Below are 23,285 nucleotides of genomic sequence, written 5' to 3'. Positions count from 1 at the left end.
ACCAGATTGTGTAGTCAAAGCCAGATGGCAAGTCACACATCAAAAGGACAGCTGGCTACCAGAGTCTGAAAAGGCATCTTTATAGCTCCAAACCTAATTAGTTACAACTAAACAAATCACACCAAGATATAATATACAGACTGTGCCAATGATTCATCATAATAGGTGACATACACATGACACAATTAAGCTTTGAATATTTCCGTGTGCAAGCTGCAACTTTTCAACATGGCCAATCAAGCTGGTTCATGACCCCGATTGATCTATATTACAATAAAGGCCCTTCAGCAGCAGATGAGGATCTCATTTTTAATGTGCTGATGAGGTCAGTGTGTCAGATCAGTGCGTCTTCCAGGCAGCGCTGTCTGCCGTCCAGCTGACTGATCTTTGACGCTTTGGTTGCTGCCTGCCGGACGGAACTCTCTCTCTGCAGAACCTGTAAATCAAATCAATAAAAAGTACTTACTGAACATGACGTAAACCATAAGAAAATCACTCAAGTGGAGGACTGATCGCACTAACCCTTTCCATTATTCTACTGCGAAGTTCATCTTGAGAAAGTGGCTGTTCTTCCTCATCAGTGACAGGAGACTCTTCTGCTTCATAATCCACACTGAGGAGTCCAAAAACACAGACACACTCATCAACCTGACACTCAAAGTATTTATAGATCTATCAAAATGAACAGATAAGAGGCCCACCTGTTGATTGCAAGTTGGCTGCCAAAATTCTGCTGAAGCAGCTCTGGATTCTGACCCAAAAGGAATGTGGCCAGGTCTTTCGGATTGTAGTCCTTTTCCACATCCTGTAAGAAGAGAAAGAAAATAACTTGGTGCTGCATACACAACAGGTAGTATATGTAAGAAAACGTGGGACAGAAATGCATGTAGGACGACAGGTTACTTTTGAATTGAGGAAAGCTTGAATGGTGAGTAGCTCGTTGGTCTTCTGTTCCACCAGACCGAGGTAGGACATGATGTTGTTCTCACTGATCCCTGTAGAGGAGCCCAGTGCATCCTCAATCACTGAGCGGTCGCACTCTATTTTGGAGAAGATGCTGTTCAGTTCTGTGAGATGGGAGAAACTCAAGTCAGGAGTATCTAAAATTGTCGCTGTCTGCGTAATCTACTGTAATCACTTGGTGTGAATGTATGCAGATAAACGTGTATGTTAAGAAAAATCTACAGGTCCGTAATTTCCAGATGTCATGAATGTTTTCTGGAGAAAAAAAAACAACACCTAGTTGACAATAATTTTAGTGTTTTCCTGTAAGAATTACTCAAAAGTGTAATGTCACCTGTGTAACTATTAAATGATTATTCATTAAAGGTGCATTGTGTATGATTTTTTGCTAAAATGATCACAGAATGTAAATAAACAGCAGTTTTGACATAAAATCCATGTATTGTGCTGCAAAGATATTCACTGAAGTTAGCATGCTAACCAGCTAGCCCCAGCCCATCCTGGTCTAAAGCTCCTGTACCAGTGGCGTATACACTACCTAAGTACACAAGCCCTAAGTCTGGGCCGCAAGCTGCACAGCTCACCAAGCTTACTTGTTAAGAAAGCTACATTTGGCAGCATTAGCTACATTTAGCAACTGTTAGTGGTTACTCTGGTAATATGTCGCCACCTATTTGTTGTATGTATGAACTCAGCAGGTAGCCAACTCAGTTGTTGCACCTTTAACTATTCCTGTTCTTCGGAAGTGTCTTTTCTCATCTGACTTGATGGGCACTGAATAAAAGACTCCAGTTTGTGCTACAAATTAACTGGATTCACACTGTCTTGATTGCCCATATAATTACTACCAAATTACAACTTTCTAGGATCCTTCCCAGGAAATCAAGACATTTCCGACACTTAAAGGCGCAGTATGTAAGAATAGAATAGGACTCCTTGATTTCATACTCCCAACAAATAGAGTGACCTGACTACCAGGGGAGTGTATTTACAACAGTAGCACAGGAGCTTTGGACTGCTGAGAGAAAGAGGTTTTCAGACTTGGGGTTAACTACTTAATATTAGTGGAAATTTCTTCAACCCAAATCATTGACCTCTTTGACATAAGGTAAAAATTGTGATTTCTTTACATTCTGTTGATCATGTTCATTACATTTTCAAACTTTCGAAATAAAATTCCTACACATTGCATCTGGCAAAACAAATTGTTCCCAAACCTGTTTTTATCTTGTCCAGGATTTCACTTATGATGCTGGCTTGGTGCTCATAGTCCTCAGCTTGGGACTTGGTTTCCTTTTGCTGCTCATTAATGTCTTTCAGCAAAGAGCGATGATCCTGCTCCTGTTTCAAACCTGCTTCCTGACACTGCTCACTCTCTGCTTGTATCTGCAGACAAACACATACCATGTAAACAGAAGAACTGATAGATCACTGCTATGAGCTAAAGAAAGCTACATGCTCCCTTTCAGTCATTATAACTGCCGTCAAAAATGACCTCCTCAGCTTTCATTCACATTACTAAAACTAATAAGAATTCTCTACAAAGTTTCCAATGCCAAGCCTTTTAATTTCTCATCAGTAAATGCTTGCAATCTTCATACAAGGAATTAAACGTGTTCTTCTGTCACACTGTAGACGCAGACAATAGATGGAAAGCACATTCTATGAAGCTAAAAATGGATGAAATTAAGGAGGAGTGTGTCCACAGGCACAGTCAAGAAGAGGACTCACCTGGCTGATTCGATCCCTCAGCGCCTCGGCCTCGTTGTTTTGCTCATTTACAAAATTGAAGAGTGCAAAGTTCTGGTCTTCATCTACACAGCGAAACAGCAACACAGAAAAGCTATGCATTTAAATTTCTTAAATTGAGACAAATTATTCTTCTTATCAAAGTGGAACCTTGCATAGATTTAGCTTGAGTGTTTAGTGTTCCTATAAAAAGGTAGAGAAATATAATATTATGTACATTATATAAATGTTTTGTCCATCTCAGAGTAAAGAGATGTCTGTAATTGCCATTGTTTATACAATAAACACAATAGTAACCAAGATGGGCTCCACAGCCAAAAACAACTGTAAGAAGCATTGTCTCTGTTTATGGCTGATTATGAAATAGTCAGGTGAAAGTACTGAGACTTACCCTGGATGAACCTGGTGACCTGCATGTCCAGGTTGTCCTCCCCTGTCACAGCCTGGATCCTTTTAAACACCTCCTCCAGAGCGTCCAGAGACTCTTCCCCTGAGTCCACCCTCCTCTGCTCCTTCAGCTCTGACACTGGGACAAACAAGCGGCATTAACATCAGCTCAGTATCAGTATCAAACAGTACTGTTTGTGTCTGAGCCAATATGATTGTTATTGTTAACAGTGTTTCTGCCTTAAAATCCTGTTATAGCTAACAGTAATGTAAAAAATGTATGTTCATGTTTTTCCTGACTGAACAGAAATATAAACCAGCAATAAAATATATGAAAGAAATATATATATATATTCTTATACATGTGAGGACATAAAATAATGAAGATGTCATACACTGTGTCAACGCTATTAAGTTGCAGTCTACACCCCCCAAGACACAAAGTCAAAAAAATGCACTAAAGAACTATTACTTTCTGGGTTTTCTACATGTACAGTATATGTACAGTATATTTGTGCATAAATAACTGTATACTCTTCTGGTGAAGTTACAGAAAAAATCTTATTGGTATTTCATTTCTATAGTCTTTATTTGCATTTGTTACGAAGTAATGAATTAACGATGAGGTACACTATTTCCCTATTGCAATACTTGGACTATATTACTGAATACACTCTTAAAGTAACCCTCCCAACCCTGCAAATAAGTTGATTCAAATCTGCAAGTGCAACCATTATATGTGGGAATATTTACAAAACTATGAGAATTATGTCAAAATAGGGTTGTGCCAAGTGCGAGCCTCATCCCAGCTGTGCCTATATTATGTCATTCTAAATAGCAAGTATTTCACATACTGAACATACATTTGTGAAAACCAGAAAACACCATTTGTACCATCTTAATAATGAAACTCCATGACGGCTGCTTTCCGTGTGAAGTTTGACATGGAGCACTATTGAGATTTACTACCATCTACTGGGATATAAGGTGTATGGCACTTATTTCACCAAGGCCAAATGTCCTATCTCGGAGTTGTAATTATTCTACAGACAAGGAATAATGAATCAGTGTTCAAGGTTCACTGCGCCTCTAAATGTTTACTTTTGAATCGGATCTGTACTTTGGTTGTAGTACAACACCGAGAACGTACATTATTCCCTAAAACCTCTCTCCATATGACTACAGTAGGCTCTTTTTCATCATTTTATGAGGACCTAATGTTTGTGCTACATATTCACCAGATGGGATTCCTCTCTCTAGCTTGTGCTCATGGGATATATTGTAGGGGACTGTGCCTGGTTATTCATGAGGCACATGCCGATAATTGTCAGGATTCCCCACTGAATAATCACTGCTCATCACTGATAGCATCACTGTCACTTTTCCCATTTTTATGATGATTACTACATTATTAGCTACAGGATAATATGCCTTACTCTGCCTGTGTCCTGTCTCCTGGCCACCCTCCTGCCCACTCCTCTCGCTGCACTTGGTAGTCATGAACTCTTTCAGACTCCACTCATGTGCAATAACCCTCTCCAGTTCCTTCATTTCAGCGTTGAACTGGGCAAGGTCCTTCACTGCCTTTTCCCTCATCATGGTCATCTTGGACATGGCTTCCTCCCTGAGATACGAGATATTGAGCGATCATGATTGTCATACCATAGTCCTGACTTTTAGTATATTACACAACTCGCTCAAATCTGACCTGACATCATAAGCAGCAGTGGACAGGCTGACGATTTCCCCGATCTTCTTGCGGATATCGTCCAGTTCCTACAACACACAAGAGCCAACGCAGAGAGGTGCTTGAATAATGGCCTAAATAACAAGGATGCTAAACAAAAAAAAAAATCATCTGTGGTGTGACCTCTGACCTTCTCCAGCCTTTTTTGTAATTGCTGGAAACGGACACGCTCAATATGAAGAGACTGTAACTCTTCTCTGAGCTGGCTGTTCCTGGTCAGTTGCTCACTGAAGCAAGTTAAGGCCTGGACAAGACACAGAACATATGCATACAATACAATACAATACAATACAATAATATGTTAAGACATGTACTTGTGGAAACATTTTATAAATGAACATGGTAATGATATGAGATCTGTCTGTTTTAAAAGGTGTTTTTATTGTATTGAGTTTCATGGCTTACTCTGTCCAGTTTGTATTCCAGAGTGCGTATGGCCTTCCGAGTCCTTCGATCCTCAGACCTCTGTTTATTACCAGTGCTGACCTCCCCTTTTCTCAGCTCCGCCAGCTTCAACTGCATGCTTGCGATCTGCTCACATTAGATACACATGACGGCAAACCTTGATTTGTGACCAGAATTGTGATTAAACATGAAGTGATGCCAAAATTATGATCTTAAAAGTGAAAAGGACTTATTTCACCTCTTTCTCTAGATCGTTTTGACACTGCTTTTCTTTCCCCAGCTCCTCCTTCAGCATGTCTTGCTGCCCCAGCAGTGTGCGAAGACGCTGCGTGTCCTCGCTGTCCGGCTGTTGCTGTGAAAAGCTCTTGCACGCACATCTGTTTCGATGCAGCTCCTCCTGCTCCTTCAGCAGACTCTCTATCTCCTGCCTTTTATCCACATCACACATCAACCGCCGATCAGTCAAATTTTACAAAACAACACACTAAAACAGCTGAAAATGTGATATAGGTGTGGTGATTATTCACTGTTGTTTGCGGATCGGCTCACGAGCCTGAAGGCTGTAGGCCTGACGATCTCCTTCCATGATCCTGAACTGTCTTTGCAGTTTGGCTAGCTCTGATTCTGCTTTAATAAAAAAACAAATCAACATCACATGCCCATTATAGCTATTTCAACAACAAAAGATAGACAGCATCAATATCGAATAGTCAGTAATAACAACATTACCTGTGCCATCAGTATCCATCTCACTGATGTCTGAGCGTGCACTTATGGCTGATCTGCCTCGAGGCATGGTGACGCTCGGCTTCAAGTGATAAACATAAACAACAAAGTGATGCTGAGTGAGTTTAAGTGTCATCTTCTCTGAGCATTAAGTTCAATTAATCCTAGACATTTAGTCCCATATTCAGCTTTCAAACCTAGACTGAAAGCTGAATATGACAATAAAAAATAATCCTTTTCAGTGATAACCAGGGAGCATCTTTTGATTGACAGATCTTTTCTGTGTATTACATCACTAAAGTAAGACTTGAACTAAGAATGGGAAATTATATCCAGTTTCTTTCTTGTATTAGTTCTCAAGTGGCAGTTTATGTGAAAAATTGCTATAGATATACTTGTCTTTTTGTCTTAAGTATTTACTTGAAAAACAAGTAGATAATCTATTTGATTTAGTTGATGCACTCTGAATGACAATGCATCTCATTTCACAGTATAGAATGTGAAGTTCGTCCCCATTAGTTTTACATTGAACAACACACATTTACAGTAAACTCTCAAACATTTAGTGCGCGCTGCTCTAGGTTGCTTAACCATAAAAAAAAAAACAGGCCAACTAAAACTGCTCACAACACACATTCACCAGTAGCTATCTAGGCTAGCTTGACAAACTAAAAGTAAACAACCATGGTTAGCCATGGATCTTGCTAGCTGTTACGGGAGAAATACTGAGCATTGGCTGGTGTCGAAGAAGTGTCTACTGTCAAGGAAAAATAAGAAATGATCTCACCAGTTCAAAGTTTTAAAAAGTAAAAACTCAGCGTCACCTCTCGGGACACACAGCAGCCTGAGTTGATAGCAACTGTTGCTAAGGACAACAAGTCTCCCGCTCCCAGCCTCTCAGGCAGCCGTGACGTATCCGGTGTGGTGCCAAAAAGCGATCGTCCGCTCCGCGGGAGCGCGCACGGCCTGGTAAAGCTGTGTCGCCCAGTTCATATGCATCTACAGCTGTTTTTATCTGGATATAACAGTCATAACTGCACGCACAACTAACTTCATGTCCGTGGAAATAGCAAAGGTATGTCTGTAACGTTTCTTGTAACCAAATAATCACAATTGTGGCCCAAGTGTTTGCAGTTTATATCGTAATCTGATAATTTACCTGATCACAGGAAATAGTACTGTGTACAGTGTTAATATGTGTTTGTGTGTCTCATATCCTTGATTAGGCCCATATCTGGAAACTAGACTGTTATTAACATGATTTACAGATGGGTAATGTATAAAATGAAGAATTGATCTCTATTGCAATTATCCTTATTACTGTCTATTATTTTACCTGTTCTGTGCCCTAGATTATGAGCAATTTTTTTTTTACCTGCTGAAATAGCTTGAAAGGGCCAGTACAACTCATGAACGGCTGTGTTTCACCTGTCAAAAGTGATTGCAGCTCCTACCTTGTGATTGAAAGGTTGTTTCTGCATTAAAATTAATTGATTTCACTCTTGTGGTTATAGCTGACACATTATAAACAATCCAGACTTTTTACCCATTCAAATACCTTTAAAGCGCCAATACAACTCATCAAAGGCTGTATTTCACCTGCCAAAAAGTGATTACAGCTCCTATCTTGTGGCTGAAAGGTTGTTTCTGCATCAAATTGACTTAATTTTACTCCACAGATTGTAACAAATCCAGGTTATGATCTAGGGCATCTAGGGCATGGACAGACATAAGGATAATAGAGATCAGTTCTTGGCCTGATTGTCAGAATCTGTTTATTTTTATTTTTTATTATTATTATTATTTTTTTTTTTAAGGTGCACTGTGTAGTATTAGGGAATACATTTTAATCAGAAGAGAAAGATCTTCATTGACTGATTTTGTTTTATGCCTAAACGGACTTAACAAACAAACTGTTTTGAGGACGGAATAAACTGAGTAAACACAGTGACTTTAAAGGGAAACACAAATTTCACACTGTTTATATTTGGCGGACCCTGACACCTTTCTAACTCAGTGTTCCGGCTCTGGCTTTGTCTCTGCAACATGCAATTTGCAAAGTAACTGGGAACTAAGGTAATGTAGTGAACCAAAATATAGTGAATTGGAATTAGAAAATAGTAGAAAATGTAAACAGTAAGGTAAAGTGCAAGCACCACTAATGTATACTTAAGTACAGTACTTGAGTAAAAAATCCAATGCTGGCTTTAACTTTTTTTTCTTTTTAATGCAGAATATTGGAAGATTAAATTATTTAAACTAAGGATCTGAAGAGAACATATGGTTCAGTGCCACTTAGGAGGAAAGATTAAAACAACAATGAAGACTCAAAAACAACATTTTCATTTGTATTTATATTATTTATGTTGGATAAATCACAGCAATGTCCCATTAAAAAAGGGGAAAAAACAAACAAACAAACAATAAAAGATTTCCTGTCAAAACACCTACTCCTACAGTTAGCCTACTGTGGCCTTTTTATTTTAATAAAATTATACAAAATGTACATAAATGCACTGTTTCTATAGAGTGTATATGAGCTTTTGTTTTTCATGATTACAGATTCATATTACATTATGGGTCAACTTATAGCTATACAGTAGGTTTCATACTAGACCTTAACTAGTTCATTCACAAAATATTTGTTCAAATACAAAGCAAATAAAAATTTTACATGACTTTTGATGATTGCTCTGATTCTGTCTGTGACTGTGGTTCCTCCTCAGTTGGTGTTGGTGGAACGCCCTCAAGGAAGGTACAGAAGTGCTCGGCCGTATTGAGCTCAGGTTTTCTTAACAGCAGGTAGCATTTTGGGAAGTAGTAGGCTGCCACCAGTCCAAAGTTGCTTGCCAGGGTGAACGAAACATGGACAATAGACTTAAATTTGACCTGATTCTGGCCAATGTAAATTGGAATGAAGGTCACCCAGATCACACAGTAGATCAGGGAGGCGAAAGTGATGTCCCTTGCAAGGTTGTACTGATGAAGAGGCTTTATTGCCATGAAAGTGCACATGAACGATATCAGGGCCAGCGCACTGATGAAACCTTCCATTAGGGCAAGTCCAGTCAAGGGTTCCACTGGGCATGCAAGAAATTTGGTCACAAAGTCTATTTTCATGTTTGCCATGTAAGTAGACAGCGAAAGCCCTTCCCCAACAAACCAGCCACAGATACCAGCCTGCACAACACAGCAGACCAGCACAAACAGCCAGATTCCAGGGCCTCTTAGCACATGCAGGTGAGAAGCGGCCATCTTTGGGAACTCCGATACGTAGAATATCTGTTTGAAAAGAAGGGTTTGCAGCCTGATTACATTGTCCGCTCTGCAGCACAGTAACGCATTTTACCTTGCATCCCTTACCTGTAGTGAGATGAATGCAATGATGGACAGGGCCACTGTTTGGAAAATGGAGGTGAGGGGCAGCTGAAGACGACACACCACGTCCCCTGGCTGCCCCAGGAAGAGCAGCAGACTGAGGCAAGCTCCCATCAGACTGAGAAGAGCTACAAAACTCAGTACTCCCCCCGAGGCCTTTACCAAAAAGGTTCCCCTGTGTTTTAGGAACACAACACCCACCGACCCCTGACATACCACCACCAGCACCACAGCCAGTGTCATTGCCAGAGCTTCAGGTTTGTCCCAGGACAGAACAATGAAGGTGGGTTTAGTGCAATTGGTTTGGCGTTTTTCAGACCATGTACCCTCGGGGCAGTCTTTGCACAGAATATCCTCTATGAGTCAGAAAGCACAACAGGACATTTGGTTTGATTAAAAAGCACATTATCTCGGAAAAAAAGACAAACAAACCAAGACTAGCACCACAACAAAGGCTCGCTTCTATACAGCCTTTACATTTTCACATTTAACCAAGCAGTGCCCAGGATAACGCAGCTTCACTGTGTCATTTTATTTAGTATGCCAGTGTTGTGAAACCAAAATAGGATTGACGGTACACACAATAATACTAATATCTGTGGGGGTTATTTTTTTTTTTTGCATTTTTCCACCTGCAAATCTAAAAATGTCTAAGCATACTGTTTACAATCATATGAATGGCATTGTAATGTGTTGGGATTGTTGTGACAGTGACTATTCCATATATAAGATCTGAATTTTGAATGATGTGTCTATAAATGAGCTTTAGAAATACCAGTAGGCAGGCTGGCTGTTTCCCCCTGTTTCCATTCTTTATGCTAAGCTAAGCTATCCGGTTGTTGCCTGCAGCTTCATATTTACTGTACACACACACACACACACACACACACACACACACACACACACACACACACACACACACACCAGTCTTCTCATGTAATTCTCGGAAAAGACAGCAATGAGTTTATGTCCCAAAATCTATATGCAAATATGGACAACTGCATTACCTTCATTCTCCTGGAAAGTGCCGGCCATACAATCAATACAATCAAAACAGCAGGAATGGAAGCCTTTGACTCTGCGGACCTGTCCTGGATCACAGTTTGATGAACATTTGGACTCAGGAATCTGTGAAAAGATTGTTATGTTAAAAAAAAATCAACACTTCAGTTGCTCAGACTGGATTATGATAAGGTGGCTCTTAATCACAAATCTTTTAAACTGTACAGTATGTTTTTTAAGGTTTACATTACTTTTCTGGTAAATTTTGGAATTACCTTTGAGTCTTTAGTGTGCCATCTGATCAAGCGCTTGCTGAAGTTCAGTTTTTTTTCAAAGTGTCCAATGTCAATGAAGTCTATTTTTCCGGAGTCTGTCCTGTTCCACTGAAGTAAATTGTATCCTATGTTTGGGTTGCCTTCACTGTCAAATTCTAAGTGTGTGCCGTTCACATCTACAGACGTATTCCTTAAGGTCTCCAACAGCTGTAAAATGAAGTTTTTGTAATTTTTTAAAGATGGTTGTGTTTAAACAAAAAAAAGAGTTACCTATAAAACAGATAAAAACATCACCTTCCAGGGATAGATTTTGGTGTCAGTCGCTTGCTCACAGGTAGTTGCACCGCATCCCAGCAGGTTGTGCAGTGCCTGTGCCACACTGTAGATGGCAGCATACACACTGAAAGCTGTGCGCTTCAGCACAGGCTGTGTCACCAAGGTGATATTGTCAGATGAGAGGCTCCAGCATTGTGGGCAGGGATTGAGAGGATCTGGTGGTGGTGACCTGTCCTCACTCAGTTTATTGAAGAGCTCCTCTGTGTATGCAGGGAGCAAATCCAGGGGCCGCGTTCGGTCACTAAATCCAATGATTGTACCGACTTTGTGGATATCGGGGATAGAAGTCATTTGAGTATGGATGGACCAACTTGTGCTGCCAATCCACACACCTGTGACATTCCTCTTGATAATCTGGGGGAGATTGGATTAATGACTGAATTGAATTTAATGTATCGACCAACTACGTGTAATACTTGTTTAAAATGCTTCACTAACCTCTTTAAAAAAGTCCGTAGCTGGATCTACGAGAGAAAAGACCACTACCACTCCAACTTTGGTATCTATTATATTTGTGATGATGGTGTTGATCGCTGGAGCAGGGTCAGTGTATATGGGGATCAGCCCCTGATAGGCCACGCAGACTGAGTTATTTGAGGCTATTTTGGAGAATTCCTGCACACCCTGTTGTCCGTACTCCTCTTCACTGCCCACCACCGCCACCCAGTTCCAATCTAATTCCTTCAGCAGTTGCACTATGGCTTCCACCTGCCATTTGTCACTGGGCACCGTACGGAAGAATGACGGGTAGAGACGCTTGTCACTGAATTTGTCACTCGTGGCGCCATAGCTAATCTGAGATGAGAAGATTATGAAAATGATTAATTTTTCACCAATTCTGAATTTTACCACACTGATGTTACCCAGGCCTGCCCATTACTGACAGATCTTATTGAGAGATTAACTCAGGAAGAAGACATGAAGAAGAATGTGTATGCTGCATTTTTCTGTTGCACAACCCAGATAAATCCTTTTCATGTAATACAAAGTTCAGAGTGCAGAATTTGCAATTTTAGTGTAACAGGTCAAATATTTGGTCAGAACGTTTAACAAATGAAAGAAATTTAAAGAATACGTATTTGATAAGAACATTACCACTTTTGGATTCATATTGACTTAGCTTTAAAGTCAAAATACTTAAAAGCCATTTTTCTCAGCATACTTACTGAAGTTACCCTTTGTAAGTTTTCTGATGTTTGGAACCGTGTTTTGTTTTGTTTTTTTTAATCGAAAAATTCTCTGCTTTAGCGTTGACGCAGCATGCAATTTGCAAAGTAACTTGTAATCCGATGACTGAACCCCTTCACAAACTGATTTAAACTTGTATAGGCCACTGAGAGAGATGGGAAGGGTGTCATTTGTACATTGAGTTACAATGCACTCTCAATAAAAGCTTACTTACACAAACGAATTGTTAGAAATGATAAATAGAGCAACATTAAGTAAAGTACAGGTACTTCAAAATTGTACAGTACAGTCCTTGCACTTAGCCTACATTCCGTCACTGCATACGGCCACAGGTTGCAGGATACTTTAAGTAGGCAGCTGTTTTCTATGTCATTATATTGTAAGAAATGAAATAGCCAAAACATTCTAGGAATGACAATAATGAAGAACACATTAATCTTTTACTGCATTACATCTTGTTTTGTGAGACAGCTCACTTATTTAATTCTGGGACTGCAGAGGTGTTTAATGTTTAGTTTGAATCTCAAATTAGGAATATTTTTGAACAACAAATCTGTCAAATCAACCCCCAAAAAGAGTATGTATGTGAACATGTGAAGAGACATAAATTTAACCAAACCTGTGGCATCAGAAAGAATCCCATGAGTTTTCCTATGACTGACACCATTTCCGAGCTATAAGGACCGATCACGGCTGATATGCTAGTCTCATAGTTGGTGTAATTACATTCCACAGATAGCACATTGTCAGACTTTGCAGTGAGGAAAGAGATGGCCGGATTCACAATGACGGCAGATTGTCTGCATGTGTCATGGATTTCGTAACCCAACTTGAAGCCAGGGAGCAGACTTTGGTTTGCGTTGATCTCATCCACTGCATATTTCATTACTAGAGCAAGGCCCAGTCCATACTCATTGATACTGTGGGACCACAGGCAGAAAAAGACAAAATGGAGGCCTTGTTAGTCAAGTTAGGCACACATTTCAGTGTAGAATCTCAAAAAAGTGGGTCATTATTTTCCCCTAAAATTCTATATTTCATAACATATTACCTGTCACAGCTGATGTTGTCAGGCTCCCTCCTCTGGGTGAGGTTGCTGCTGAGGTAGTTAATGGGAAAGAGCCCTCCGAGTATAATGTCTCCGGACAAATTGAAGAGATTGGTTGAAATATTTTGGAACCATTCGGGTGAACCAGCAGCGTAGCTCAGTCCAAACGCCCAGAACAAAACCAGCATAACGGCTGGTGCAGCCATGCTGCGGATTAGCCGGAGTTGGAGGCTGGAGTGCATGTGCATCAGTACATCAGCAGATTTTGCTGTATGCAAACTCACTGGATAGCCCCATGGCGAATTGGTGCAAATGGCCCCACCCCTGTCCTGGACACCTGAGGTGTAATTCCAAGTAACTGCAAATCATGTGAAATGACCATTTAAATAATAACCTATATTTACATTTGTGGTACAAATTGACATGAAATGAAACATCAGCACCCCTTAACATTTCTAATCAACATATATTTTTTACTTTCAGAATCAAAAAAAGATGATTGCTGTGGTATTATTAGCCCTTTTATTTTGATCTTGGTGAAAAATGAGAGGACCTTAAATATGAAGAAAATGCTGTGAATGGTGGCGTCTTATTTGTTGACACTGTATTTACGAAGGAAAGACTCACTGTGTGTTTGTGTGTGTGTGTGTCTGTTTGTGTGTTGTGCAGGAGGGTTTCATCTATCCGGAGCATTTTCCTGACATTTGCTTGTGGTTTGCTCTTTGATACTCTTTGGTGTAACTATCTGTCAGGAGATGATCCCATAAGCTCACTAAACTCCTTTCTGCCCACGCACCCGGGGTTGTTATCACAGCAAAACCCCACAAGTATCACTTTGCAAATATTTAGTTTCTGTGTGTGGCTCATCAGGTCATTTTAGTACACATTATTATATATTTTATACTACGCTAATCCTGTTACTGCAACCACTGTGCAGTTATGAAACACACTGCAGTGAGTTCAAACTGGACACTTCTAATGCTCATAATGCAACATGCTTTTATTTTATGTTGTCATTTTCTCATCGCCTTTTTGCATCCACCTCAGTGTTGGTTTTGCATTTTGATTTGCATGCAAAACCATTGCTGGATGTTTGTCACCCATACAAGCAAATTGAAACATTCCCTCCCGAGATATTTTCATAAACCTACAGCAGACTTAACTTCTTTTGAATGGTATTTTTTTTTTTAAATCAAACATTGAGCAAACCTTAGATATGCCCAATTAGCGTGATTGTACAACTAGAAAGGGACAATAGCCAAGCTTGACTGAAGGTGTTGAAAAGACATTGACAGGTTGTCATTGTAAGAGCCTCCTGTTCACCTGAAGCGCACCAGTGACGGAGGAAACTTGAGCTCCCAGACAAAACCAGTATAATTTCAGGCAAACGTGAAAACACAAGTTGGACAACAATTGCTTTCTGTCCACTTTTGCAGACAACAGTTCTATCTAGCTGGCCCCAAAAATGAAATAAAATGGTGATGTTACTTCTGAGACAAGTAGCTAGAGTATACTTTAATCAAATGTTTCCACTGTAAGCTCTTATCATTATTTGTGAGATAGTACAACACATCAAATACTGATGATTTGGGTGTCCCAGGTCGTCAGATAGTGACACTTTAGTGGCTGTGGCCGGCTTGACCCACCAACCCAAAGGTTCAGGATTTAACGACCTTAACCCAAAGATTTCAGGACATGACCCACATAAGCGAATAAAATCAACAGAAAGAAGACTGACTATTTCTATTAGGTTATTATAGTTATTCTTAATGCTATATGTTGGATACATGTTTTTATGGTGGAGTGCTGAGAGCCGCTCTTTGGTCTGGTAGTGCTGCACTCCCGGTGACAGTCTCTTGTAGTGGCGTTAACATAACATGTGACATTACACTCCATTACCTGTTCTCCTTGTGGAGCACAGGGAACAAGGCAGATCTGCCTCTCTAACTGACCTTGTTTTGCCTTGACTGGAGGCAGCATTTGGCACAAATCATATTTGCATATTGGACGAATGTAAGACAGGGAGGAGGCATTAGCAAAACAAAGTCAATAAATTCTAGTGCACATGTTACAGACTTGTGTATAGACAGAAAACACTATAAATAAACTAATAAACTAAAACAACATCATGTAGAAATTAGCATTTTGTGCAAATTTGCATGATATTACATCCCATAGAACAACAGAGAATGTCAAGTTTCCTCCAAAACGTGAACTTCTCGGTGCTGGCGTTGCCATGTTTTTCACGTTATCTTTCGCAGTGAACAAGCCTGATGTGATGACATATCAGTTACAGGAAGGGTTTGTTCAGGGACATAAAGGAGGTATTCTGCTGGCTATCTTGTTAGTCATCTTGACGTAAGAGGGCCGGTGATGAAACTCAGTGTTTCTCTTCAGCACAGCCTGTCTGATCGTTCCACCTACAGTTCATTCTTCTTCCAAAAGCCCGTATTCAAGGCTTTATCCTCTCTGTGAATAGTCAGAATCACCTTTATTTGCAGAAACATTTCAAATTGCTTGTGCGTCTCTGACTGGATCCTGTGTGTGATTAGTGTGGGCTCAGTGCTACTGAATCGCTCCAGTGTGCAGACAGTGGATACAGATTAACATCTTGTTTATGTTTGTGCAGCTTTCTTTTTCAAGCGTGAACTCACCTTTTGTTCGCTGTGGTGACGGATAACTTTCATTTATGATCGGGGCCAGCGTCACACGCATGCAAACATGTTTTTCTGTTTGGTTTCCAGGTCTTAAATAATTTCTCAGCAGCTTGATGACACACTTAACTGGCAGATGGAAAATCACTATCTTTGCCTCAATGGAATGCTTGATGGTACTAAAAGTAACCCGTCTCATGGGTGTTCAGAACAGCTTCGGTTGGAGCTGGTAGATGTCACTTTTTTTAGAGGATACATTCAGGTTGAGTTTGGGATGTAAGGCCCATTTCAAAATAGCAACTTAAATAGCTTAAATTGTAATTGTCTAGGTTCTTTGACATTGGTTGGGTATGGCTTTCTGGTGTTCTCTTGTTTTAGGTGCATCAACATGGCAACATTACAACAGGAAACTACGTTTTCAGAAGCTCCTCTATTAATAAGTAACATAAAATGTTAACATTGGGTTCTGTGGAGAAACTGAAAAATGTTTTTTCTAATGGCTAGATACCAATATTATTCTGATTTTTTAAATTTATCTTTTTTCGGTTCAGTACACATGTAATGCACATCTGTGCGCCCTAGGAGAGGAATTTCTCCTCTGTTTCTCCCATTTTGAGTTTTATGGGATGTTTTATTGCATACAAATTGATGTCAGGTGTGTTGTATACTGTACAGATTGTAAAGCCCTTTGAGGCGAATTTGAGCTGCAAATAATTCTGCTTATTATTATTTTCATTATTGGTTATTCTGCCAATAACCTGGTCCGTTAATCAATCTAAAGAGTAAGAGTATTGATTTAGGATTGCACTTCTATAACATTGTTGGGCTCACAATGGACAGAATGGTGATGTGTTGTTTTGGTAGTCGCTGGGATTCGTCATTTTGATGTGAGGATCTGTTGTCAATGCATTTTTTGCTTCGAAAATGACAGAAAGGACCAGAAAATTAATTATAGATGGAGAAGTATTTCTATATCAGCTCATGGCAAAATTCCTGCAAATGTGAGCTGTAAATTATTACTATTATCAAAATACTTTCATTATTGATGAATCTGCCAATAATTTTCTCGAGTAATGGGTCAAAGAGAACAAATTTGGCTTAGAGCTGCTCCTCTGCAACATTTTCAAAGTAGCAACGGGCAGTCAATGCAGCCGAACAAGAAAAATCGTCTTTTTGTTGCACACATTCTTCTTTCGTGCCAAATCTTGGCGTCTACATTGGGATGTAACTTGACCTGAGACTGTTTGGTCTGAGATTTGGATGTGTTAGTCGAGCTGCTAGCCTTGCAGAAATGAGGAGCTACAGAGTTCTGGTATCTCACCCCTTTCTAATTCCATACATCGATGAAAGTTTTTCAGAAAAAATGTTCTTCTTTTCAGCTCCAACTAACACGTGTTCTCTGCAATGACTTTTTCAAACGTCATGTTCTGTCTGAACAGTCCAAACATATTTAAAAAAGAAAAGGAAAAATACTTAGATAATTTACCACAATGTAAGGTCTGGAAGAAAGAGCAATGTCTCACTTTTAAGAGCCTGTAACCATCAAATTTGTGGCATTTTGTGCTTGGAAAATAAAGTAATCAAACAAATATTCAGCTCATAACAGTGCAGCTCTCACATAAAAAAAAACATTTTAATGTTTTTACATAATTGACTCTTTAAAAGATATTAAAAAAAAAACTAGTTCACACCGACTCTGTCAGCCACGATGCTGTAAAGTTTATGGCCCCTGTGCACAAACTCCACTTCTTCCTGAGCGTGGACATTAACGTAGCTCAGCCACTAGATGTCAGATGTGTGCATTTTATCTTACGGGGACTCACACTGTCTGCCTTGCCTGTTGGCTGTTTGAAATCTGGCACATTACTTGTACATACAGAAAGGGGAATTTTTATGTCATGAGGAGCTACAGGCCTGATGTGAGAAATCTCAGAACGGGACATATTGTCTTGCTGGTGATGGAGTGAAGTCGGAGCTTCCTGCAGCTGTGTGGGCAGCAGGTACATTGTGCAGCGCAGGCCTGTTTGAACAGCTGATAACAGAGGGGAGTCAACCTGCAGAAATGCTGAAATGATTTTCTTGGTCCTAATGTTTTGATTCACTCTGAATCTGAAGAAACGTGTTTTTGTACTGTCAGCCTGTCTGTAGATTTCCATGGGTTGGCCTTGTGACCTGCAAAGGAGGGAACACTGTTGCACAACACCTCTCAGATTGAGAAAACATAGACACTTTTTGCATTAAGGGAACATCAAACATGCATCTTGATGTGAAGGAATAGTTTCTCTTGCACGCCAAGGTGCTTTGTGCCTTTTTGCCAGTGGTAATATGCTGTGGTTAGCAAACATAATAGGCCACTAGTGCCCGTGCTGTCAGTCCCAAATGGCCGTGACGGTTGCAAAACATAGTCTGGGCAATATTGCCTCCCAGGAGTACTACCACCCTTTCTCCATTGCTTCCTTTTGCCCTCCTTCCCTCACACTGCTCCCCTCCGCTTTGCCTGCAGAGTGGATCAGCCTCGCTCTCTAATCTCCATCGCTGGCCTGAGAAACACAGGACCCGTTGTTGACATGCTGGCCTCATACCCCACAGGGGCTGACAAATTATTAGCCAGCGTCTCTGTGCAGAGTGAGGCCAGCCAGCCAGCGAGTCCATGCAGCAGCCAGGCAGCAGAATACTAAAGTGTGCTGCTGGACATGAGACCTTCTGTCCTGAGCAGCTCCGAGGCTAAGATGCTGGAGTTAACGTGGGAACGACGGGATCCTGTTGTGGGCCGTCGGGGGCGGCTGGTCAGGGTTGAACCAGCGGTGGTGGTGTAAAGTTGCAGAGTTTACAACATCGTGCAGAGGAGCTTTTGTGTGTTATCACAGCCTGAACACGTGTGTTATGGAGGTGTTTTTACCTCACCTTGAAGGGTTAAATAAAGGATCCATCCTCCCCCCTTCCAGCAGTAAAACTTGTTCTTCTTCGTGTCTTCGGCCTGTGTGTGTGTGTGTGTGTGTGGCACACAAGTGTGTTGCAACTTGTGTTTGTACATACATTCACATGTGCAGGGATGTATAAACAATGGAATACATAATTGTGCATTGTTTCATTGTACCTGCAGTCTTTTGAAGATCTTTGTTTGACATCTGCCTATGCTTGAACTTACCTGACATCTCTGTGGAGGTTAATCTATGGCTACATTAAAAAAACCCCGTAAGAAAACGCTGATAAAACCTGGCAAAAAAAAAAAAAAAGCACCTACAAATTAACCCGATTCTTAGAACTGAGATACCACTGTCCAGGGACTGGAACAATGATGTTTGCACACTGGATTGACTAATGTGCAGGTCATGGTGAGAAAAAAACCTATGATGTGCAGTTCAAATCAGGGACAAGAGTGTTTGGCTCCATCTCTGCCTGCCTGCCTGCCTACAAACACAGCAGAGGCTGACTGACTCACAGCCGCCCATGGGCACAAAGCTGTGTGAATTTTACTGGCTGGTTGAATAATCTGAGAGAGGAGGACAAAGGCGCTTCACCTGTGCCGGTTAGTTATGAAATGAAATGACGGGCACACTTGTCATGCATAAAGCTTCGAAAAGAGTTCCCATTTGAAGTGTTGGAAGTGTTCGATGATTTATTCTGACTGCGAGGGCAGGACGTTGGAGAGGGGAGGAGTGAGCGCAAGCGTGACAGAGGACCTTGAATTTCAGACGTCACTAACGATTGATTCAGTTATCTTTCAGTCTGTGCAAATGATCCAGGTTGACACAGCAGGGTAAACTGTTGTGACATACGAACTAATGAACTGGGGGTTAGTACAATTTTTGAGCAGTGCAAGCAAAAGTTGAACAAATAACCATACCACTGTTGTAATAGCAAAGGAGGATGTTACGTGCTCATTTGTTTTCTTGCACATTTTTTCGGCCATCTGATGAATGAAGGAACATCACTCTGATCGTTGTATACACACATATTCAGATCATGATGTTGTTTAGAAAAGAAAAAACCTTTCAGTATCTCTATCTGTTTGTGAATTGCATAAGCCAGGATGTGTGTAACTGACCCGTTTTATTGATTGCACTCTCCGGTTGTATGGATTTTAAATGGGCATGAGTAATGCAGCAGAAAGCACTTAATATCTGACTTTTACATCCGTCATGTTTGCCTGTGTGTGAGTGTGTGTGAAGTGTGTGCAGGTCCTGCCCATGTGTTGGTGTCGTGTTACATCCCAAAGCTAACTGATAGGTCTCATCTGTCATCCTCCGGTCTGTGACTCATCAGACAAGTTATCTGTGATCTCTGAGCTCGTCTGCTCTCCTGCTGCGGTTTTTACCTCCTGGAACTGGTGATGTGAGCCATGTTTCGAAAGTAAAGATTTGACTAAAACACAACCATCAAAAACCGAAAAGGTGATGTGTGGTGTAATGGAGTTAAAGTGGGTTTAGTTTATATTTTGATCACAACTGTGGATCTTGTGAAAACGATATCACTGTATCACTGTTGTCATATAATTTTTCAGCAAACTACCCCAAATAAACCCACTCTACGCTACATTTCCAGCACCAGGCAGCATGAAAACAAAGTTACAGTCAGGCTGGTGAACACTGAGGGATTTCCTTTTGGTTTGTGTACCTATTTTGGACTGTAGCTGAAGCTTTCGGACCAAAAATGAATACGCCTGGAACCCAAAGAGTTGGTTTCCAGCTGGAACCAAAACATTTCAGGTTAAACTTTTTTTTTAGTATGTGAAACAAAGCTCGTCTCTCCAGCCTGCCCTGGTCAGTGATGCTTTTACATCTGTAATTATGTGTAATCAATTTAGTTTTTAACCCCAAACAGATCTTTTCCTAAATGTAACCAAGTCATTTTTGTGCCTAAACATAACCAAAATCACCACTTTGTCCAACGGTCCGGTGACATAGTTTTGGTTTTTGGTTAGTTATTTCCTGTAGTTGTATCTTGCATCCTGCGTGTTGTTTCCACTTCTCCCTAGTGGCCAAAACATCTGTTGTTGCAGGTGACGTGTATACTGAAATGTTATAATTTTAGTTTATCACAGCTGCACACAAAATAAAACTTTAGAAACCTGAAAAAAGGACAAACTAGGGTCAAATTATGAACAACATCTAATGCTCACTGTGCGCACAACTAGCCAAGCATTCTTCGAAATTCCCCAAAAATAAGAAAGTGTTGTTTCATGAGGGGCTGCCAAAAGCATCCCCCAGTTCACGTGAGCAGCTTCAGGAGACGCTCCAGAGCGGGAGGCAAGACAGCTCTCAACAATGACTCACAGTGTTTCTAGATGATGGACTTCTCTTAAAAGTTAAGCCCCCCCAGTTCAAGCCTCATTTGAAGTGAGGTAGCCTGTTTGTGAGCAGCTGGAAAAACATCCTACGAGTGGGCGGCTGGATACGAACAGTAACAAATTGTTGTCGCTACGGGTTGAAACACTTGGAAGTTAGAGGAGTCAGGGAGCAGAGCGAGCGCTGTGGAATTTTACCAGGTCAATCTTATGTAAGAGGCTGAGCTGACAGAGGACAGAGGGCTAAGAGTCATACAGTCAGACAGACAGAGAGAGAGAGAGAGAGAGAGAGAGAGAGAGAGAGTGGAGAGCTGCTAGAAAGACAGGCAGTGAACGAGGTCACACTGCGGGAGCGGAGGAGGGAAATGCTGTTTATGAGGAGAGACATGAAGTGGGATGAAAGCTGGCGATGTCTGGTGCCTGCAGCTCTGTCTTGTCCCGACTGCATGACTCTGCCTCCCTTAAGACCTCTAATTCAGTTTTCCCTTTGTCATTGTTGAACCTTTTCACTCTCCGTTTCCGTCCGACATGTGAGTCACACTCCGAGGCTGTCAGTCATCGGGTGATTTTGATGTGGTTTTATTAAAAGGAGGTGCGTCTTTCCCTCTGACTCAATAATTACTTCCTTTTGAAGACAGACAGAGATCAGCATCTGCTATGAAGAACAGAGGAGGAGGAGGAGGAGGAGGAGGAAGGGGTGAGCAGCGGGGGCGGGTGGGGGGTGGGGGTGGGGGTTGCCTGTTTTTAGAAACATACCAGCTGCCACAGTTCAACCCTCAGGGTGTCTGTCCTCCTCAGCGCAGGTTAGGAGCTGCCCCATGCAGCCACATGCCCAGTCATTTCAGGTAACCTGAATCTGTCTCCAGTCATAGTCATTTTCATGCCTCATACCACAAACATAAATACCCGTTTTCATATATTTCCTCATTTCTAAGTGAGTCAAGCAAGGCATCTGCTTTAAGTCATGGTCAGGATGACAGATTTCTTTTATCTTTCTGACCTTTCTGTGTTCAGTTTATTTTTTTCAGCTTTAAGTCAGTTAGGCTGTCAGCATTTCACAGTTTAAAAGTGATGGGGAGGTAATACATTTTTGATCAAGAAGAAATAAATATGATGTGATATATAATTTTACTAACTATCAATAATTGTTATTCAAATTCAATGCAATGCATAATGTCATTGTTAGACAAGTAGTAACATTATCTTTTCTCTTCATCAAGACTAGACACTTGTTTGATTAATTAATACATCCTCATATCTAAATGACTGAATAGGTCAATTGCCAGCAAACAGCATATATCACTGTTCCCAAAACAAGACAACCGTTGCAGTGGACAAGCAATGGACCTACAACATTTTGGTGAACCTTCGGCAAGAGAACTTCTTGGTTAGAGTTAGGAACTAAAACTACCTGGTAAGGTTTAGGCACCAAAAACTACTTGGTTAGGTTTAGCAACCAAGAAATCTTGGTTAGGATTAGGCACTAAAACCACCTTGTTAGGTTAGGAAAACATTGTGGTTTGGGTTGCTTCTGTAAGCTCAGTTACAAACTTACCCACATTACGTACATAACTTACATTACATACGCAACGTAACTTAACAACGTTAGTAGCATTTAGGCTTCACACTGGCCACGAACAGCGATTTCCTGTTTAAAAATCCTGTCTTTGTTTAACCCGTTCATCCATCCCTGACTTCATCCTTTTTACGGGATTTCTACTCTTTATACTACTTCTCTTCACTTCCTCCTTTGACGCCGAAATAGTTTTTACAGCTGCTTAACATCTCTGCCTAAGGAAATGTAAATGTAAATATGGGTTATAATAAGATGTTTGGACTTAGTTGAGACTTGGACAAAATGACTTGTGACACATGTGAGCACTATATAAATACTTGCTAAATGATTTATAACACACTGTAAAATGGTTGAATGCAGATATAAATACATCAAGTGTTTATTCTTGTACAGTATTTGAAAGCAATTACAATTGTCTTCACTACCTGCTGACCGCAGAAGGGATTATAGGTGTTAAACATTAATAACCACTTACATCTGTATGCAATTTTATAACCGTGTGTTATAACCCATGTATTAGACGTTGATATACTGTCTATCACTGCTAAATAATGAGGGTTTAAG

General features: G+C 40.6%; 2 protein-coding genes across 4 annotated transcripts; both read right to left on the bottom strand.

Annotated features, from left to right (window-relative positions):
* Positions 1 to 56: 56 nt before the first annotated feature.
* Positions 57 to 6,910, bottom strand: odad1 (outer dynein arm docking complex subunit 1). 3 transcript variants are annotated; one of them, XM_037101159.1, is made up of 15 exons: positions 6,765 to 6,910; positions 5,981 to 6,059; positions 5,779 to 5,878; positions 5,490 to 5,679; positions 5,252 to 5,377; positions 4,977 to 5,090; positions 4,808 to 4,875; positions 4,536 to 4,723; positions 3,104 to 3,238; positions 2,695 to 2,777; positions 2,181 to 2,349; positions 904 to 1,067; positions 702 to 805; positions 523 to 613; positions 57 to 436 (listed from the first exon to the last, which is right to left on the bottom strand). In XM_037101159.1, exons 2-15 carry the CDS (start codon positions 6,045 to 6,047, stop codon positions 335 to 337), a joined length of 1,701 nt encoding a protein of 566 aa, XP_036957054.1. In that variant the 5' UTR covers positions 6,048 to 6,059; positions 6,765 to 6,910; the 3' UTR covers positions 57 to 334. The 3 variants fall into 3 exon arrangements, with proteins under 3 accessions (XP_036957054.1, XP_036957055.1, XP_036957056.1); XM_037101160.1 differs by having other exon boundaries at positions 5,779 to 5,875; positions 6,765 to 6,909; XM_037101161.1 differs by having other exon boundaries at positions 5,779 to 5,875; positions 6,802 to 6,825.
* Positions 6,911 to 8,496: 1,586 nt separating this feature from the next.
* LOC119021121 (taste receptor type 1 member 3) lies at positions 8,497 to 13,410 on the bottom strand. The gene is made up of 8 exons (XM_037101145.1): positions 13,208 to 13,410; positions 12,776 to 13,076; positions 11,407 to 11,763; positions 10,927 to 11,322; positions 10,633 to 10,839; positions 10,363 to 10,483; positions 9,341 to 9,711; positions 8,497 to 9,259 (listed from the first exon to the last, which is right to left on the bottom strand). Exons 1-8 carry the CDS (start codon positions 13,408 to 13,410, stop codon positions 8,648 to 8,650), a joined length of 2,568 nt encoding a protein of 855 aa, XP_036957040.1. The 3' UTR covers positions 8,497 to 8,647.
* Positions 13,411 to 23,285: the final 9,875 nt, after the last annotated feature.

The sequence above is a fragment of the Acanthopagrus latus genome, chromosome 6 (genome assembly GCF_904848185.1).
Source record: "Acanthopagrus latus isolate v.2019 chromosome 6, fAcaLat1.1, whole genome shotgun sequence".
Taxonomy (NCBI): Eukaryota; Metazoa; Chordata; class Actinopteri; order Spariformes; family Sparidae; genus Acanthopagrus; species Acanthopagrus latus.
The sequence above is the reverse complement of the archived record's forward strand: the minus strand, read 5'-3'. Positions and strand labels throughout refer to the sequence as shown.